Here is a 17,755-nt window from a genome sequence, read left to right as displayed (position 1 = left end):
CTCAGACACTAGTGAGGGAAGAGGTCAGTGGTGTGGTACCCAACAGCATCTGAGCTCCATGGGAGGTGGGGGAAAGGCAGTGACTGAGGGGTTGGGGGTTTTCCTGACACACTCAAGGGAAAGGAGGGAGAAGAAACCCTCAGGTGGGCACCTGAACAAGGGATCACAATGAGAAATGCAACTGCTAACTCCTGCCTCCTCCTTGGGGTTCTCCAGGCAAGGCAGAGCAATTTAATACATTCACAGAAAATTAACCAAAACAAGCTTCATCCCAACCAGAAACTGGGCCTGATTTTAAGGAGATCAGGTCTTCTGGGGGTTTTAGTTTTGGGGGTTTCTTCCCTCCTTGCAGCCACACAGCCTCAGCTAGTCAATTATTTTTCTTCCCCCCTCCCCAGTTTTGACTTCACCATTTTCCTGTACTTTACCCACTGGCTAATTGGAAACACACTGCCCGAGTTAACACCAAACCCATTTGCCACCTCCTGACCCCTGTGTGCAAAATCATAAATCATCCTTCTGCAGAGTCTCTGGAGGTACAGACCTTGTTCTGTTCCTCCCCACGTTAGTGACAGGAGTTCAGACAAACCAAGGAGAGGAGACACAATTCTACACCATTCTGCTTTTACTCCTTCATGGAATCTTTCCAATGCAACTTCACAAAAGCAACGTAAACAGTCTCCTTTTTTCTTCTAAAAAGAAGATTATATTCCACAGATTATGTAGTGCAATTGGTTATCTGGTAGAAAAAAAAAAAAAGTTATCTTCTTCAGCTCCATGAAAAGAAAGGCTGAAAACAGTCCCACAGTCTCCATAAAAATAGGAAAGGATATCCAGTCTGGTCTGTAAAGTTTCTGTTGTGCTGAACACACAAACAGCTCCAGGCCTGCCTCTAGTTGAAGAGGATGGAATCGGGGTCCTGGTTGGCCAGCTGTGCAATGTGCTTCAGTACATCCTTCTTGGTGATGATCCCCAGCAGCTTCCTGGGAAAAGGGATGGAAAGGGATTGTTAGAGTGTCCACAGCCCCATCAGAGGCCAGCAGGGAGCCCAGGGCCCTGCCCTACCCGTTGTGTGTGACCAGGCACTGGCGCAGCCCCAGCTTGCGGAATATGTCCACCACGATCTCCATGGGGGTCTGGTCTGTCACTGTGAAGGGGCTGAGGTCCAGGATGCTCCTCAGCTTCAGCATGGAGGGGGAGCTTGGAGGCAGTGGAGGAGAGTGGTCAGTGAAATAAATAACTGAAGTGCTCACGATCCCATCCTGCTTCTTCCGGGCATTTTCTGGAAGAAGAAATGTTCCATTCAGTGTTATCCCTCCTTTCCCACTCCCCACTGAGGAGCATCCTCATGCTGGGATGGCCTTAGCAGTCCATTCCTTCCCTCACCTGCACTGTTCCCCAAAGCAACTGATAACCCAAGGAGGCTGTGATAAATTTCCCTTCTGCTTTCTACTAACTCCAGCACAACCTCCGGGGTCAGCTGCATCCTAACCTCCAGTGTCACCCCAGGGCTGGGACCAGCCCACACTCTGCCCAGTGCCAGGGCTGCCACGCACCTCAGCAGTGCCCTCTGGCCACCTAAATGCAAGTTCTGGAGATTCTGACCTCCCAGTTTTAAGAGGAGGATGATTAAATGCTTCATGCTTTGATCTGTCACCAGCTGGGTTTTACCAGTCACCCATGCAGAGCAGCTAAGATGTTTTTAAGCACTGAACCTGCTGGTGCAGGCTCTGTGCCTGTGATGAGGGTCAAGGACAGGAACCAAGTGGAGTGCTCAACCCTAACACAGATTTTGTCTGCTGTATCAAGAGAAGGCAAATGGAAGATGCCCAGAACTTCCACTTGGGTCTCCTTCCCACCCCAGGCATGCAGACCCCAGGCTGGTCAGGGATGGAGATGCAGGCACCAGTAAGCACAGCCACCACCACCACAGAGGGTGCACAAACTCATCAAGTAACCCAGTGCTGGGGCCATCTCTACCAGCACCGTGTACCTTACCCAGTGTCTTGCTCCTTACCAATGGAAATTATGAGGTCCCTCCTGAGGACAAACCCCACGAGCCTCTGGGACTCCCGGGACACCACCACGGGGTACCCACTGTAGGTGGTTTCATTGATGATGGTCTCAACATCTTCCACAGTCATGCTGTCCTGGGTGATGATGGTGAGGGGAGGGTCGCTCCTCCGCGGCCTCATGACGTCCATGGCCAAGGTCTTGTGGGAGAACTCCTCCTTGGCCTCCAGGAAGGGGTACCCGTTGAGGCGGATGTGGGCATCATAAATCCCTTCCCTCCCGATGGCATCAGCCACCCACTTGCTGGTCATGGCTGCTGCCATCAGGGGAACGATGTACTCCAGCCCCCCCGTCAGCTCAAACATGATGACCACCAGCGACACCGTCATCCGGGTCACCCCGCCTGCAAGCAGAGCATGGGGACACCCCTGCACCACACCACCCAGGGCTCTGCTGGGCTGCCAACCACCAACAGGTGAGGGACTCCAAGAGCAACCAGCGGGGGCCTCCCAAACACTGACAGAATTCTTTGTAACAGCTTTTTGTCCGGGCGTATTTAATTACGCTTCCGGATCCACATCCCAAAGCTACTCCCAAATCTTTTCATAGAGTCACAGAACCACAGAATCAATCAGAGAGTCAGCCATGGATTCACAGAATCAACCACAGAACCACCCGGGTGGGAAAGGGCCTCTGAGGTCACCCAGCCCAATCCTTGATCCACTCCCCCCGTGGCTGCCAGCCCATGGCTCTGGGTGCCACGTCCCGTCCCCGTGCCCAGCCTGCAGCAGAAACCTGGCTTACCCAGACAGGCTGCAGCCCCCACCATGGCATAGAGCCCCGGGGTGATGCAGTCAGCTCCTTGGCTGCACCAGCCACTGAAGATGGCCCAGTCGTGGTGGTAAAAGGCCAACTGCTCCACAGCCACTCCCAGCAGCCGACCAGCTATGGCCCCCACTGCCATGCTGGGGATGAAGAGACCCGAGGGCACCTGTGGGAACAGGAAGGCACCAGCTCTCAAGAGAGGCAAAACAAAAAAAAAAAAAACAGATGGAAGCTCCAAACAGGACTGAGTTGGAAGTTAGGTTGAGGTTAAAGCTGGCAAGGACACCCTGCTCTGTCACCTCTGCCCTGCCAAACCCTCTGCTCCAACCTCTCTGCAGCAGTCTGAGCTCATTCCTCCCTGAGCAGAGGAACAGCCACACAAGAGGTTGGTGTGGAGCACAACGTGTCTGCTGCCTGCAGGGAATCTTCCCACTCTGCTGGCTCCCTGTCCTGAGAGGGGGAGCATCCTCCTGCCCTGGCAGAAACAAACTCCACCACCAAAGTGAGGGTAAATGAGCACACACAGCAAGTGTCACCTCTGCAAAGGCTCCTGTTCTCTGCACTCAGGGGATCTGCCCCCTCTTCCTTTCCACATCTGGCACACAGCTTTTCCAGACACTGCACAGCTGTCTCACAGACACGATGACTGCCCTTGGATGCCAGCAACCACCTCACAGCAACACCAATGTCCCAACCTCAGTGGTGGGGTCACCTTTCTGGACAGTCCACTGGAGGAGTGGGGCAGGAGGAAATGCTCAGCTCCACCTCCTGACCCTCACTGCAGGAAAGCTCAGAGCTGGGCACTGTAACCACAGCTTGGGAGGCTGACACCAAACAGGCTCAGGACCCCCTGACCAAGGAACAGCCCTGATCAGTAAATGTATTTACAAATCAAGGTATCAGCTACTTTGCAATGAGCCTATTTAGCAACAAGGCTTAAGGTGGGACCATTCCATGCTTGGAAACTGGGATGCGAAGCCCTGAGATGCCAGCTTCAGTGGCTACATCTGACCCTGATGTAGAAGCCCTGAGGGCTTCTACTGCCCTCAGCTGTGAGCAACAGAACAAACCATCCCATTCTGTCACCTCATCCCCTCCTTCCCAGAGCCTGGGGAGGAAAACACAGCTGCTAGGTGAGCACAAGTCCTGCAGAGGATGAGAAGGACGTGAGCTCCTGCACAAGCCATCCTCACCTTCATGCCAAAGGTGAAGATGGTGATGAAGACTTTCATGATGAGGGCCAAAGCCAGCTGCCACATGGCTGTGTACACCCCGGGGCCCGCGGCCCGGTCGGGCAGGTCGTCCCCTTTGGTGCTGTTGAAATCATTGACGTACTCGCAGAGCTTCGAGGAGTCCAAAATGCCACAGTCATTGAAGAGCTCAGAAATGAGCTCGCTGGTGCTCATCCTGGTGTACTCGTTGGGGAAGGCCAGCAGGGCAGTGATGGCAGTCACCACCAACACCTCCAGCACCGGGTACCTCCCCAGCTTGGTCGTCTTGCGCCGCCGGCACCAGGCAATGTTGCTGCGGATGAAGAAAGCTCCCCAGAGCCCCCCAAATATCCCCAGGAGGATGAAGGGCACGAGCTCCAGGAGGTGCCAGGGCATGTGGAACTCCACGTAGAAGAGGACCAGGCGGCTGTTCCCAAAGGGGTTGATGGAACGCAGGGTGAAGGCGGCCACCAGGGCAGCGAAGAAGGAGCGCCACAGGGTCTTGAGAGGAAAGTAGTAGCTGACCTAAGAGAAGGAAAAAACAAGCAGATTCAGTTAACCTGACACCTTTGAGGACACCCACCACTGCCCAGGAACAAAACTGTGTCAAGAGGCAGATGTGAGCTGGCCATGTCCCCTCCTCTGTTCCCTGCTCCCCAGCCAAGCACCCCAGGCTTTGTTCTGAGCTCCTGCCCAATGTGAATGCAAAGCCCAGGACAGGTCCTGCTGTGCACACCTCCAACACTCTCATCCCTCAACTGGAGGCAACTTATTCAGCAGTGATCACTCAGCAATGAGATGAACCCAGAGAACAATGCCAACCACAGCCAGGGCTCAGCTGAGCAAAACCATCCCATGCTCCTCCTCTGAGCTACACCCTGAAGCAAGCAGCTGTGACCCACTGCACGGCTGGATCCAGAGAACAAGGATCTGAAGTGCCTTGGGTTAAAAAAAAGGGGGTTGAAAAGCCAGGCAGGTTTGTTCCCCAGCTGCCAGGACAGGGTGAACACGTGGCAAAGAGGGTGGCAGTGAGCAGCTGGCATTGCTGAGCATGGACAGACTCAGGGAAACCAACAGGTTTCATCCAAAATCAACTCTCCAGTACTGGCAGGGACTACCTGAAGCTCCAGTAAGCTTTCAGGTTGCTTGGCCTTGTACCAATCAGTACTCAAGAGGGTCTGCTCTCCACAGCCCAGCAGTTTTGAGCAGACTGTATTTTGTAAACCAGCAGGGTCAGCTCTTGCCATGAAACAGGTCCCTAGGAGCTAAGAGCAAAAGGTGCAGTCACCTCCTCCAGGCTGAAAAGCACTCCTCCGATCGGCGCCCCGAAAGCAACAGACACCCCAGCAGCTGCAGCTGCTGACAGAACCTGAGAGAAACCAACAACAGTCAGGCATCTTCCAACCTCCCCCATGCCACCTTCCCCCCCTTTCTCTTTTTTTGTCTTTACTTAAATTTGTACAGTATTTATCTCCCTAGCAGGGATTCTGTTGGGCTGGGTTTAGCAGAAGGCAAACTGGCCAAGGAGACTCTGCACATCTCCTGAGAACTCTTCTCCAGAGAAAAGCCTTACAGCACCTTGAGGATACACTCAGGAACTCCATATTAGATGCCAGCTTGGTTCTTCCACCACGTTCTACTCCCAGGCCCAAGCCCAGGTCCCTCAGGCAGTCCCCTGCCCCACTGATGTCACACAGCAAACACAAACAAGAGCTGCAGAACTGGGTCCTGCCAGTGAACACTCCCATCACCACTGAGGTGACAACCTGCACTGGGGAGGTGTGTAGGGGCCCTTCCACCCACCCAGATGGCTGGGCTGAAGCCCACCAAAGCCCAGTGGCTTACAGGCTGCAGCCCCAGCAGTCTGGTTGCCCCCAGGACTCGGGGTCTCTCCGTACCTCTCTGCGCTTCGCTTCGTTCTTCCTGTACTTGGTGAAGAGGTGACACAAGATGTTCCCACAGCAGCAGGCAACGTGCACCAGGGGCCCCTCTTTGCCCAGGCTCAGCCCAGAGGACACAGCCAGCACTAAGGTGATGGTTTTGATGATCAGTGTCCATTTACCCAGGTAGCCTCTAATGATGAAACCACTTAAGATAGTTTTGATCTGGAAGTCAAGCACACAAAGCTCTACAGGCTCTCTGCCAAGCCCTGCTCAGAGCTCCTCTTTTACTGGGTGCTCCCAATCCTGCCCTCAACTTTGCCCGACAGCTTTCAGAGCCCCCCAACACCTCAAATATAACAGAGTCAGCAAAAGTATCCCCCCGTGCAGAGCCATCTGAACCCTCCCTTCTGGGCCACTCTCCCTGCCTAAGGAAAATGGGAGGATAGTTTTTGTGGCCTTCCACAAGCAGGGCACTTTTGTTTGTACTTCCTGCAGTACCTGACACAGGTATTTTAGTTATTAAAAGGACTGCACGGAGAGTTAAGTGCTTAAGACATGTTTCAGGAATAATTTGCAAAAAAAAAAAAAGTAATCTATATATTAAAAGTGCAAGGAATTATTATTCCACACTAGGCACACATCATCTTTGGATGGTGGATCCCTACCCCACCTTCAAAAAACCCAACCCACTCTGATTCTCTCACCTCTGGGATCCCTGAGCCACAGGCATAAGGAGCAAAGCCCTTCACAAGTAACACAGCAAGGAGGGAGAACAACAAGGCCCAGATAACATACATGAAGTAGTTGAGAATGTAGGCAAAAGCCCCCTGAAATGCAGAGAAAGTTACCCAAAATTAGAGCAGATATCACACCAAAGCTGCACACTGAAGTGAGCCCAGAGGACCAGCAGGTGATCCCCCACACAGGCATCACCCAAAAATGAAGAGAACTACTCCAAGGCTGAGGTCCTCAGGAGAAGTTACACTTGGGGGGTTACACACGTGGCCAGGACACCACTGGTGCAAACGTGTCCCTGTTTTGCTTCCCCCCTGAGGACAACACAAGAACCTTGGTTTGAGTCTGTTCACACCCCTGGGAGCCTCTACAAGGAGTGTGAAGCCAATGAACCACCAGCTGCATCCAGAGCACTGGCAGGGAGGATCCAGGCTGGGGAATGGGACACTCAAACAGCACACAGAGCTGAGGGCACCCCTCACCTCTCCATGGCCAAGGATCAGCTGGGACCAGCTCCTCCACTCCAGGCACTGGTCCCTGTCAGTGAAGGTTGTGTGGGACTTCCAGCAGCAGTGCTCGTGGTTAAACCAGAAGCCTGCCAAGCACACTCCTTCCTTCAGATCTGTCATCCAGTGGGCAGAAATGTCTATCAGACCTGCCAGGGAACCTAGAGCAGAGAGGGGAAAAAGAAGAAAAGGATAAAAAATTAGTAATCATCTTCTGCAGATTCAAGCATTACAGGGCTGCCCTACTAACTTATGGCTGGAGTACCAACAAATGGAGAAGTTCTGGTATTTTTGCCTGCAATTAATTTTTATTCTATAGAGAGGTAGGTGGGAAGATCTGCTTAACTAAACATCTATTGAAAAGAGGTCAGGAAGCCAAGCACACCTAACTGCATTTGCAAGACCTTTGCCAAGACTGTTCCAACCCACCCTGTATCACTAGGAACAAATTCTTCTTGATTCTGCTGAAAGAGTGTGTGTTAATCCAGGAGGCTGAGGGGAGAGAGGGATGCAGGACTTCTGAGGATGCAGCCCAAAAGCTGGAACCCAGGAGTTTCACTAACAGTGCTAAGACTGTGGCAGGAATTAGTGACAGGAATTCCTTTGGAGAAAACGTTGCCAACCCCAATTAAAAAAAAAAAAAAAAAAAGGGGGGAAAGTCACAACAGTGCCAAGTGAAACAAAGCAAGTAGAAAGCCACTACAGAAAGTAATTCAGATTTGAAAAGAGGAGACTTCAGGCAACTTCTTATTTTGCTGTGAAGGAAAACTCCTACATTCCCCCAAGATGAAGGCTGCAATCTGCTCAAGCCATCAGCACAGGGGCCAGAAGCAGAGACCTCTGATCTGTAGGACCAGCACAAGCTCCAGAGGTAGCAATAAACATTTAGCAAATCTTGCAGTTAATGAAAAGCTCCCCAGCAGCTTTCCTGTGTAAACATTAACAGAAGATTTCATTTCATTCCTCGGGATGAATGCTCAGCTGCCTTCCACAGGGAAGATCTGCATCCCACAGATTTACTGCTGCTGCACTGGGTCCAAAGGTTGCTGCTGAGGTAATTTAAAAGCTCTCAGCCTCTGGACGGGGTCTGACTTCCCGGGAAACACTGCTCACTTTTTATACCCAAGTATAGTAGGAAAAAAAATTAAAATAAGAAAATGCTGCCAGCTCTCCTGGGCATTAACCTGCCCTGTGCCAATGCAGAGCATTCAGCTCAGGGATGTCCAGCATCACAGCTCCCTCTGAGCCAGCACCTTCACCAGCCTGGCTCTGATGAATTGATTTTTCATCTCATTGCTCTTTAGCAGTGCCAAGGACACTTCTCAGTTCCAGCTTCCTACCTGAGTATTTACACAAACACTCCCCAAAGCTTAAAAATAATTCATAACTTGCAAAGCAGCAGCAAAGCCATCAATACCAGCACAGCCCCTGCCCCAGGGACACCTCCCCCTGCCACCCAGGCCCAGGAGTGCCTTTCCAGGTGAGTTCTGCTCTTACCTGCCAACAAGCCAATGAGCAGCATCAGCAGCCACCCTGAGAAGGCATCACTGACACTGTGGATCAGTGCCCACGTGGACTCTTTGCTTCGACTGGTGATCTACACGGGTTTGGGTTGTTTTTGCCAAAAAGAAACAACAATCTGTTAAGATCCTGATCTGCTTCAGTGTAAATGCTCTAAAGGCTACAGGGTGATGGTGCTGGTGGAAGATATTCAGAACAACAGCTCTGCTGACATGTTGTGTTTGCAAGGGGGGGATCAGAGCCCTCGAGGGTGCTGAGAGGCTCTGCCCTGTCTGGCAGGGCTGGCTGAAGCCTGTCAGTCTCACTGCTCCTGACAGGCAGACAAAAGGGTGACACAACAGCTATTGTGTGCCCCATCACCCCAGCTACCCCTCCTGAGGGACACATTCCAGTACACCACTATTATTCCCAGATAAAAAGGCACATTGAGTATCAAGTTGTTTGCATGACTAAATGAGGAATAAATGAAGAACTCTTTCTGCCTGAGTGAGTGTCCTCTGGTTTCTACTCTGGATTATTGTTTTTCACGTGCTGCACTGCCCAGGAGCAGAATGGCTGCTGAATCCAGGGGGTGGCAGAGTCACCTCCTTTGGAGCAACCCTACAGCCCTTTGGCCAGCAGTAACTTCTGCCTTGACCTGATTTCAGCTGCTTTTGATAAAGACAGAAGTGGTTCTTTTATACCAGCACCTCTGCAGATGGGCAACAGTTCATTCTGTGCCAGGCTGCTGAGCATCCCCTTTGTACACACCCATCTGTGGGGGGGATGTGTGAGAAGTCTTTGGGGTTTGTACCCTTAACCCATAGGAACAGGTTTTGGGCAGGAGGCTGTGGTGACATGGAGCCCCTTACCCAAGCCTGTCCTTGCTCAGATTTGGGCAAGTTCTGTCCTACAGGTACTCAGCAGTGAGCAGGGACCTGCTCACCCTGTGTGCTCTGAGTGCCACTCAGGTTGGTTTGTTACGTGCAGGGGGAAAACAAAATTAAAGATAATTTTTACAGGCAAACAGAGAAGTTGAGTGATCACCCTAGAAGGGTTTCTCAGCCCAGCACTCAGCCTAGCTCAGCTCTCATTACCCTACAAGCCTGCCAGGAGTGTTACCTCTCTGTGCCTGTCCCTGTCCCTGGACTTCTCCCGCACCCAGTCTATGGTGTTAAAATCTTCATAGGTCCCCACACCAGGAAGAGGCTCCTCCAGGAAATCCATCATGGTGCTTGTGCCATTCATCCCATTATAAGAGGAAAATCCTGGTGGGGAAAATAAAAAATAAAAATAAATAAAAAACAAACAAAAAATTCTTAGCTTTCCCTCTTTTTAGGAAAAAAAAAAACCCAAACAACAAAACGTTACCAAAACACCGAGTGGGAAACCCACAGTGGAAGCAGAGAGCTAAGGAGGTGTTCCTGAAGCTGCACTCCTGGAACCAGGATGCACAAGGCATGGGCTGAGGCTCTGCCAGGGGAGGGTTAGGTTGGATATTAGGAAGGAATTCTTTCCAGAGAGGGTGCTGAGGCACTGGGATGGGCTGCCCAGGGAGGGGGGGGATTCTCCATCCCTAGAGGTTTTTAAGGAGAGGCTGGATGTGGCACTGAGTGCCATGGGCTGGGAACCACAGGGGGAGTGGATCAAGGGTTGGAGTTGGTGACCTCAGGGGTCCTTCCCAACCCAAATGGTTCTGGGACTCTGTGCTGTGCTGTAGATTCTATGCCAGGGGATGGCAGGCAGCAGACACACAGAGGGCTCCCAGATGGGGCAGAGCTGGGGCCTGGGTGTTTTGCTGCTCTCCTCAGCAGTGAAAAGCTGCCAGGTTAAAGCTGTGCCCTCAGACCTCCAGCTCCAGAGCAACTGCTTCACCCCCCACCTCTGCCTGGGGAGGGACAGAGAGGAGTGCCCAGCCCAGCCCTGCCCTCCCCACACCAAGCTCCACACAGGTAACACACTGACCAACACAGCTTCCCAGCCTTGGGGGGTCTGTCACAGGCACACTGGGTAAGAAAACAACAAACCCTTCCTCCCCCCTCCCCAGCTGACATTTTGCTTGCTCAAAGCTCTTTACTCACTGTTTTTCCCAGAGGCAGACAGGCAGAAGCTGAATTTTGCTTTTGTCCTCTCTGCACAGGACACACTTCAGGAGCTCCCCCAGCCCCCAACAGGTTTTATCTCCCCATGCAGTGCACGGAAGAGCTCAAAGGGGCTGCTGATTAAGTTCCTCTGGCTCCCATTTGCTAGAGATAGTTTGTCACTTAAACACTGTCTGGCAAACTGAAACACTACACCCCAAAGGTTGACTTTGCTCCTACCAGATATGCTCTGGTGATCCTGGGCTTCTGGCTGGAGGTCAAGAGGAAGGGAGGAGAAGAAACAAAGGCAGGGGACAGACCTCCCAGCTGAGAGGTTGGGCCTGTGGCACCTCCAGTGGGTGGGACAATCAGCCTGAACCTGCCAGAGGTGCAGCAGGTGAGGGAAACCCTGCCTGGCAAACCAAAGAGAAGGACTGAATCCCTCAGGAAACAGCTACTGCAATTCTCAGTTCTGTCCCTTAGAGCAGGAAAAGGAAAAGGAAAAGGAAAAGGAAAAGGAAAAGGAAAGGAAAAGGAAAAAGGAAAAGGAAAAGGAAAGGAAAAGGAAAAGGAAAAGGAAAAGGAAAAGGAAAGGAAAAGGAAAAGGAAAAGGAAAAGGAAAAGGAAAAGGAAAAGGAAAAGGAAAAGGAAAAGGAAAAAGGAAAAGGAAAAGGAAAAGGAAAAGGAAAAGGAAAAGGAAAAGGAAAAGGAAAAGGAAAAGGAAAAGGAAAAACCCAACAACCTTCTTAAATCCTACAGAAAAAAGGGAACTTCCCAGCTATTGAAATGTTTTTAAAGCAGTGGGGGAAACACAGTCCTGCAGACAGGGGAGAAGCCTATTTGAGCAAGGAGGTAAAAAACCTGCAACAAAACCAGAGATCTTTCCTCTGCTGGAGCCTGAGAGCAGTGAGAGGGACCAAGCCAAGCAGGAAACAATCCCATAGCCACTGCAGGATCTCCAGCAGCAGAAGGGATGGTTCTGGCTACTGACAGGTGACATCTGAGGAAACCTGGCTTCACTCCCATTGCCTAGAGGCAGATCACCAAGCTGAGAAGCAAACCCAAAGGATTTCTTTGTAGTTTTTACCTGACAGCAAACAGAGGTGGGGGAAGCAGAATGAGAGGCCCCATCCTGGGCAGAGCCCAGCAGGACCCATGCAGGAAATCTGAACACAAAAATCCCACCAAAAGCCATTATGCCAAACACAGAAAGCAGAGAGAGGTGTGGGCCCTACCTCCCACCTCCCTGTCGAGGGGGGGGTCATCATCTGCCACGAAGAAGTCCAGAGATGCTCCTGCTATTTCCAGCATGTCCTCATCACTGGTGCTGCTGTGGAAGCTCCCCCGTCGAAAGCCTTTCTGGTCCATGGCCAGAGCTTCCAGACCTGGGGAAAAAGGGAAATGTCTTGGAGCACAGCCACGAAGACTCAGCTTCTACCCCAGCTCACTGATGCCCACTGGATGCTTTCTCCTGAAGACCAGGAGCCCACTCTGCTCTTCTCCTGGGCAGGAGAGATTGGGGCTGTGCTGGAGGGGCACTGGGGTCACACCCTGACAGAAGTGCCACAGGCACCAAGTGACATTAACTCCTGTGACTCTGCTCTCAAGCACAAGAGCAGCTCAAACCACCCAAATCTTGTTTTTCTCTACAGAAATCCAACTACAGTGCTAAATTCTTGGCCTAAAAAGCTGTGATGCTGCCCCCAGATGTGCAGGGCTCACCTGCCTTGTCCCCCCCTGAGATGCAGGGGAGCTGCCAGACCCCAGGGAGGATTCTTGACCACCCCCACGTGAAGCTGCAAAATCCAAGCTGGAAATGTGCTATTAAACTTAATAAAGCATCTTAATTAAGTTCCCTGGACCTGCTGCAGCTCCAGGGGCAGCCCCTGCCAGGCTGTGACACAAGGCCCATCATCTCTCCCCTTCTCTAGGATGGCAGGGAAACTACAAAAGCACAGGCTCTGAAAACAAGCTAAGAGACTGATTTGGAAAAAAAAAATTTAAAATTCAGGTGTCAGATTAAAAAATAGCTCTTCTAACCTGAGATCTTTTCATCTGAAGGAGAAGACAGGCTGTGTGCACTTCTCTCCTGCAAACACACAGTTTTCAAGAGAATTACAGAGGAAGCAAATCTGCAGCTCAGCCTTATTTCAGGAAGGGAAGAAGCTGGGCAGCACTGGCAGGCAGCAGGAATCACAGACTCTGCAGGAAGCACTACAAGAAAAAGCCAACACACACAGAGACACAAAAGCCCTGGCACTGCAGGGAGGTGCTGAGCTCCCTGCTGAGCCCTGCTCCACAGAACATGGTGTTATGTGACTTCCCAGCCCTGACCCTTCATTGAGCTGGGTCAGAACACACCAGAGGGGGGCACAGACCCCCGGGGGGCTTCTCCCCTGCAGCAGACCCTGGGGACACACACCGAAGTCAGCTTTCTAACAGAGAAGGGCACTGCTCCCTCTATGGGCAAGTGGTGCCTTTCCAGCTAAAGCATCCACACCAAGGGAAAAAAAAAAAGGAGAGAGCAGAGAGCTGAGATCTCCCCTGGGTGAGTTTCCCTCCTGCCAGCCCACGCCATGCCCCAGGACACACCCAGAGCCAGCACCATCCTCCTCCTCCTCAGTGTCCCTCTCAGCTCCCTGCCCCTGGCAGCAAAGCCCAGGGGGGGTCAGGACCCCACACACCCTCCTGGCAGTGACACAGGTGACAGGAGGAGGGGGAGCACCCTGCTGCCACCCTGCAGGACAAGCCCAGCCCTCTCAGGCTCCTCTCTCCCTTCCAAGCTTCCCACATCCTCCTGGCAGCAGCATTCCCCCTCCCAGTGCCTCCCCAGCTCTCCCAGCAGGCAGCTCCAGGGCTCTCCCAGTCACAGCAGGATACAAGCCCAGGCTGCAGCATCTTAAAGGGATTTTTTTCTCTTTTTTTTTTTTTTTTCCCAACCAGAAGGATCCTGTGAAAGCTCCTGCAGCCCTTTCCAACCCCCTCAGAGCAGAGCCTCAGCTCCAGGGCTCCACCACAAAAAGGAGCAGGGATGGAGTGAGCTGAGCTCCCATCCGTGGCTGCTTCCTCCTCAAAACCCCAGCCCGGGTCACAAGACTCTCCCTTTTGTTTCCCTGGGCTTTTTTTTTTGTCCCAGAGAGTTCAGCAAATCTCAGCTGAGCTTTGACAGCTCAGGGCACTTCTTCCTCCCCATCCTACAGCCTCAAGAGCAGGCACAGCCCCCACCACAACCACCAGATAAGGTAAATAAATCAATAAAATACAGCAAGTGTAACTGGGGAAAAAAAAAGGGGGAAGGAGAGGGAGAGGAGAGGGAGAGGGAGAGGGAGGGAGGAGGGAGGGGATAAGGGAGAGAGGAGGGAGAGGAGGGGAAGGAGGGAGGGGGGAGAGGGAGGGGAGGAGGGAGGGGAGAGGGAGGGGAAGAGAGAGATGGGACGAGGAGAGGGGAGAAGGAGAAGGGGAGAGGAAGGGGAGGGAGAAGCAGGCGAAGGAGAGGGGAGAGGAGAGGGAGAGGAGAGGGAGAGGAAGGGAGAAGGAGAGGGAGAGGAGAGGAGAGGAGAGGAGAGGAGAGGAGAGAGAGGGAGAGGAGAGGGAGAGGAGAGGAGGAGGGAAGGAGGAGGGAGAGGAGAGGGAGAGGAGAGAGAGGAGAGGAGAGGAAGGGAAGGAGGAGAAGGGGAGGAAGGAGGCAGGAGAGGGAGAGAGGGGAGAGGAGAGGGAGAGGAGAGGGAGAGGAGAGGAGAGGAGAGGGAGAGGAGAGGGAGAGGAGAGGGAGAGGAGAGGGAGAGGAGAGGGAGAGGAGAGGGAGAGGAGAGGGAGAGGGAGAGGAGAGGGAGAGGAGAGGGAGAGGAGAGGGAGAGGAGAGGGAGAGGAGAGGAGAGGAGAGGGAGAGGAGAGGGAGAGGAGAGGGAGAGGAGAGGGAGAGGAGAGGGAGAGGAGAGGGAGAGGAGAGGGAGAGGAGAGGGAGAGGAGAGGGAGAGGAGAGGGAGAGGAGAGGGAGAGGAGAGGGAGAGGAGAGGGAGAGGAGAGGGAGAGGAGAGGGAGAGGAGAGGGAGAGGAGAGGGAGAGGAGAGGGAGAGGAGAGGGAGAGGAGAGGGAGAGGAGAGGGAGAGGAGAGGGAGAGGAGAGGGAGAGGAGAGGGAGAGGAGAGGGAGAGGAGAGGGAGGGAGGGAGAGGAGAGGAGGAGAGGGAGAGGAGGGAGAGGAGGGAGAGGAGAGGGAGAGGAGAGAACCCTCTGGTTTATCTGTTATACCCCAGGTAGCTGGGCTGGGGCCAGCAGAGCTTTCCTGCAGGATTATCACTCCTACAGCTCACCTTGCCCTTAAAAACCAAACAAACACAGAAAGATTTCTGTTTGGGAGCAGCAGAGAGGACCCCAGGAGTGAGGAGCCTCAGCAAGGGTCATGAGGGGACCTCAGGGTGTCCCAGCCCATGAACAGCTCACCCTGAAGGGTTCACCCTGCAAGAGCAAAGATCTTAACATAAAAAACCAACAAAGAAACAAACAAAACCAAACCAGCAAACAAGACCCCATCAAACAAAGCAGTTGTCATTTTTCTAAACTGCTAAAAAACCCACAAACCAACCTAATAAAGATGCAAGAGTGTGCCTGGAAAGCTGGAGGCAGCATTCCTGGGAGAGCTCTGAGGTTTTCAGCCCTCACCTGGGAACAAATCAGGGGTCAGAGCTGGGGGACCCCAGGGATGGTTCTGTTCCTGCAGCCCCTCCTCAGCTGCACAGCCAAGGGGGGGTTATCCCAGAGGAGTGACTGCAGCCCTGATGCACAGCACCACTCCAACCCCACCAGCTCTGCCCTCAGACACCCAGACCCAAACTGAAGGAATCCAAGAGCAGTTTGGATCAGAACATCAGCCCTGGGCTGGCTGTGCACCCTCCCCAGCACCTCCTGGTGTGGCACAGCTCAGCTTCAGCCCTACCTGAGGGATCTGGGGGGTGGCTGGAGACACCACTCTGCCACTGCCCACACCAAAGATGGGAGAAGAAAATGAGGAACCAGAGCAGAGGGGAAGAAATAAGAGGGGGGTTGGGGAAGGAGGAGGTGGGTGAGGGTGGGCAGAGGAGCAGGAGACCCCCAGAGCTGCAGCAAAGCCCTCAGGTCCCAGAGGAGGTCACCACCACACAGACACAGCCTCACAACTGCTATTCCCAGGGGAGAAAAGGGAATTTGTGTGCATCTCCCTGCACTGAAAGCCCCTCCAGCCCACAGCAGGGCTGTGCAGTGGCTCAAGCTGAGGAACTGCAGCTGCTCCCCGGCCCCTGGGCAGCAGGAGACCCTCCCCAGGCAAGGAGACCCCTGTGGCAGAGCTGTGCCCTGGTGTGTGAAGCCCTCAGCCACCCCTCCTGCTGAACTGGTTGTTCGTGCAGGGCAGCTCCCTGGCCAGGCAGTTAATGACTCTGTGTGCTAATTGCAGCCTGGGATTGCACAACCAGCTCTGTGCCTTGCCAAGACACCCAGAGCCCAAAGAATCATCTCATTTACAGAGATTTCCTGAAATGCTGGTGTTAGGGACACACTTCTTACTCAGTTCTGGCTTTTTAGTGGCTGAAGAACAGGACCCAGGAGGCCACAGGGAGAGGTGCAGCACAGAGCAGGAGGAGGAGGAGCAGGAACAACACAACCCCAATAAAAAAATAAACCAGCTCTTGGTTGGGTGCTGCTCCCAAACCATTCCAGCTCCCACAGCACAACCATTAAGTGATAATGCCAGGAAAATCTCGGGCAGACCAAAGCCACATCCAAACCCCAGGAGGTAACCTGGGTGCAGCCTCCCCCTCTCAGCCTGCAGAGGCCCCTTCAGAGAGGAGCAGCTCAGCCAGGCTCCCCCAAAGCCACGGGGAGCATTTGGCTGCTGCTGTGTCCCAAAGAATTAAAAACAATTCCCTATTTTCCCCCACCAGTCACTCCAGCAGTACTCTGAAAACAAAAGCAATGCTGTTCTCCAGTCCTGCTGGGAACAAAGGGAGGCAGAGGCACAGCAGTGCCTGCCAGCCCCCCAGCCCTGCTGCCCCCCCAGGGGCCAGAACAGAACCACCAACACCTGGAGAATCACACAGCCAGCACCTCCCAAACACTGCTCTCTAAATCCTTCCTCTCCTTCTGGCTGCAGGGGAATAAAAAATAAAAAAAACAAAATGCTGGTACATCCTTCAGGATTGACAAAAGCTTTAAAACTTGTGGACAAGCAAACCAAAGCTCCCAGCCCCCAGAAGGCAGCAACACTCTGGATGAAGGGGCTTTCCTGCCCTCTCCCTGACGTTCCCGGAGGCTCCTCCAGAGGGGACTGCTCCTCATGGCGGCAGACGAGGCCCTGGCAGCTCAGCCCCCCCACTCCCACGCGTGTTCCCCCCCCAGGCAGAGCACACGGGAGCTCCTCACCCACCCATCCAACAGCACTGCCGGGGCCTCCAGCTGCCCCTGCTGCACACGGGGGCTGCGGGGGCTGCTCCAAGTGCCGGAGGTCCAGGGCGTCCTGGGGGTTCTGGAGGTTCCGGAGGTTCTGGAGATGCTTGGGGCAGGGACAGAGGTGCTGAAGCCCCCGGGGCTGTCTGAGGACGCAGAGCCCGGCTCAGTGCCCATCTGGGGAGCTCCCGGAGCCCCTCACGGAACACCCCCCCCCTTAGCCCTCCCGGTACCGGGCCCCGCGCTCCCCTCAGCTCCTCCCGAACCCCCCAGCCCAGCGGCACCACCGCGACACGGGCGGGAGGGAGGGAAACAGCGGGGCCCGGGATCCCTTCCCTTGCCTTGCCCCGCCCGGCTCCCCTCAGCCCCGCTCACCCCCGGTTCCGGTTCGGTTCCGCTCGGTCCCGGTCCCGGTTTCTCCCCCAGGCCCCTCCGGGCCCCTCGCGCCGCCCCGCAGCACCTGCGCGAGCGCTGGCTCCGCCCACCGCGGGGCGGGGGCACGGGGTACACGTGACCCCTACAGCCCAATCGCTGCTTAGGAAGCTGCGCGCAGGCGCAGTGCGGCGGGTGAAGGCGGTGCGGC

At 53.9% G+C, this 17,755-nt stretch overlaps 1 protein-coding gene across 9 annotated transcripts; it reads right to left on the bottom strand.

Moving 5' to 3' along the window:
* Nucleotides 1-615: 615 nt before the first annotated feature.
* Nucleotides 616-17,668, bottom strand: LOC103534131 (H(+)/Cl(-) exchange transporter 5). Of its 9 annotated transcripts, none has more exons than XM_030448918.1 (15): nucleotides 17,548-17,668; nucleotides 17,153-17,318; nucleotides 12,795-12,843; nucleotides 11,990-12,139; nucleotides 9,796-9,941; nucleotides 8,671-8,770; nucleotides 7,150-7,334; nucleotides 6,637-6,759; nucleotides 5,948-6,154; nucleotides 5,338-5,418; nucleotides 4,032-4,574; nucleotides 2,818-3,004; nucleotides 2,018-2,416; nucleotides 1,066-1,282; nucleotides 616-983 (listed from the first exon to the last, which is right to left on the bottom strand). In XM_030448918.1, exons 4-15 carry the CDS (start codon nucleotides 12,120-12,122, stop codon nucleotides 893-895), a joined length of 2,412 nt encoding a protein of 803 aa, XP_030304778.1. In that variant the 5' UTR covers nucleotides 12,123-12,139; nucleotides 12,795-12,843; nucleotides 17,153-17,318; nucleotides 17,548-17,668; the 3' UTR covers nucleotides 616-892. The 9 variants fall into 9 exon arrangements, with proteins under 9 accessions (XP_030304778.1, XP_030304779.1, XP_030304771.1 ...); XM_030448919.1 differs by having other exon boundaries at nucleotides 17,149-17,318; nucleotides 17,548-17,644; XM_030448911.1 differs by lacking the exon at nucleotides 17,548-17,668 and having other exon boundaries at nucleotides 2,018-2,298; nucleotides 2,350-2,416; nucleotides 17,149-17,340.
* Nucleotides 17,669-17,755: the final 87 nt, after the last annotated feature.

Source organism: Calypte anna, chromosome 4 (assembly GCF_003957555.1).
Source record: "Calypte anna isolate BGI_N300 chromosome 4, bCalAnn1_v1.p, whole genome shotgun sequence".
Lineage (NCBI taxonomy): Eukaryota > Metazoa > Chordata > Aves > Apodiformes > Trochilidae > Calypte > Calypte anna.
Note: the sequence above shows the minus strand (reverse complement) of the source record. Positions and strands in the feature narration are given on the sequence as shown.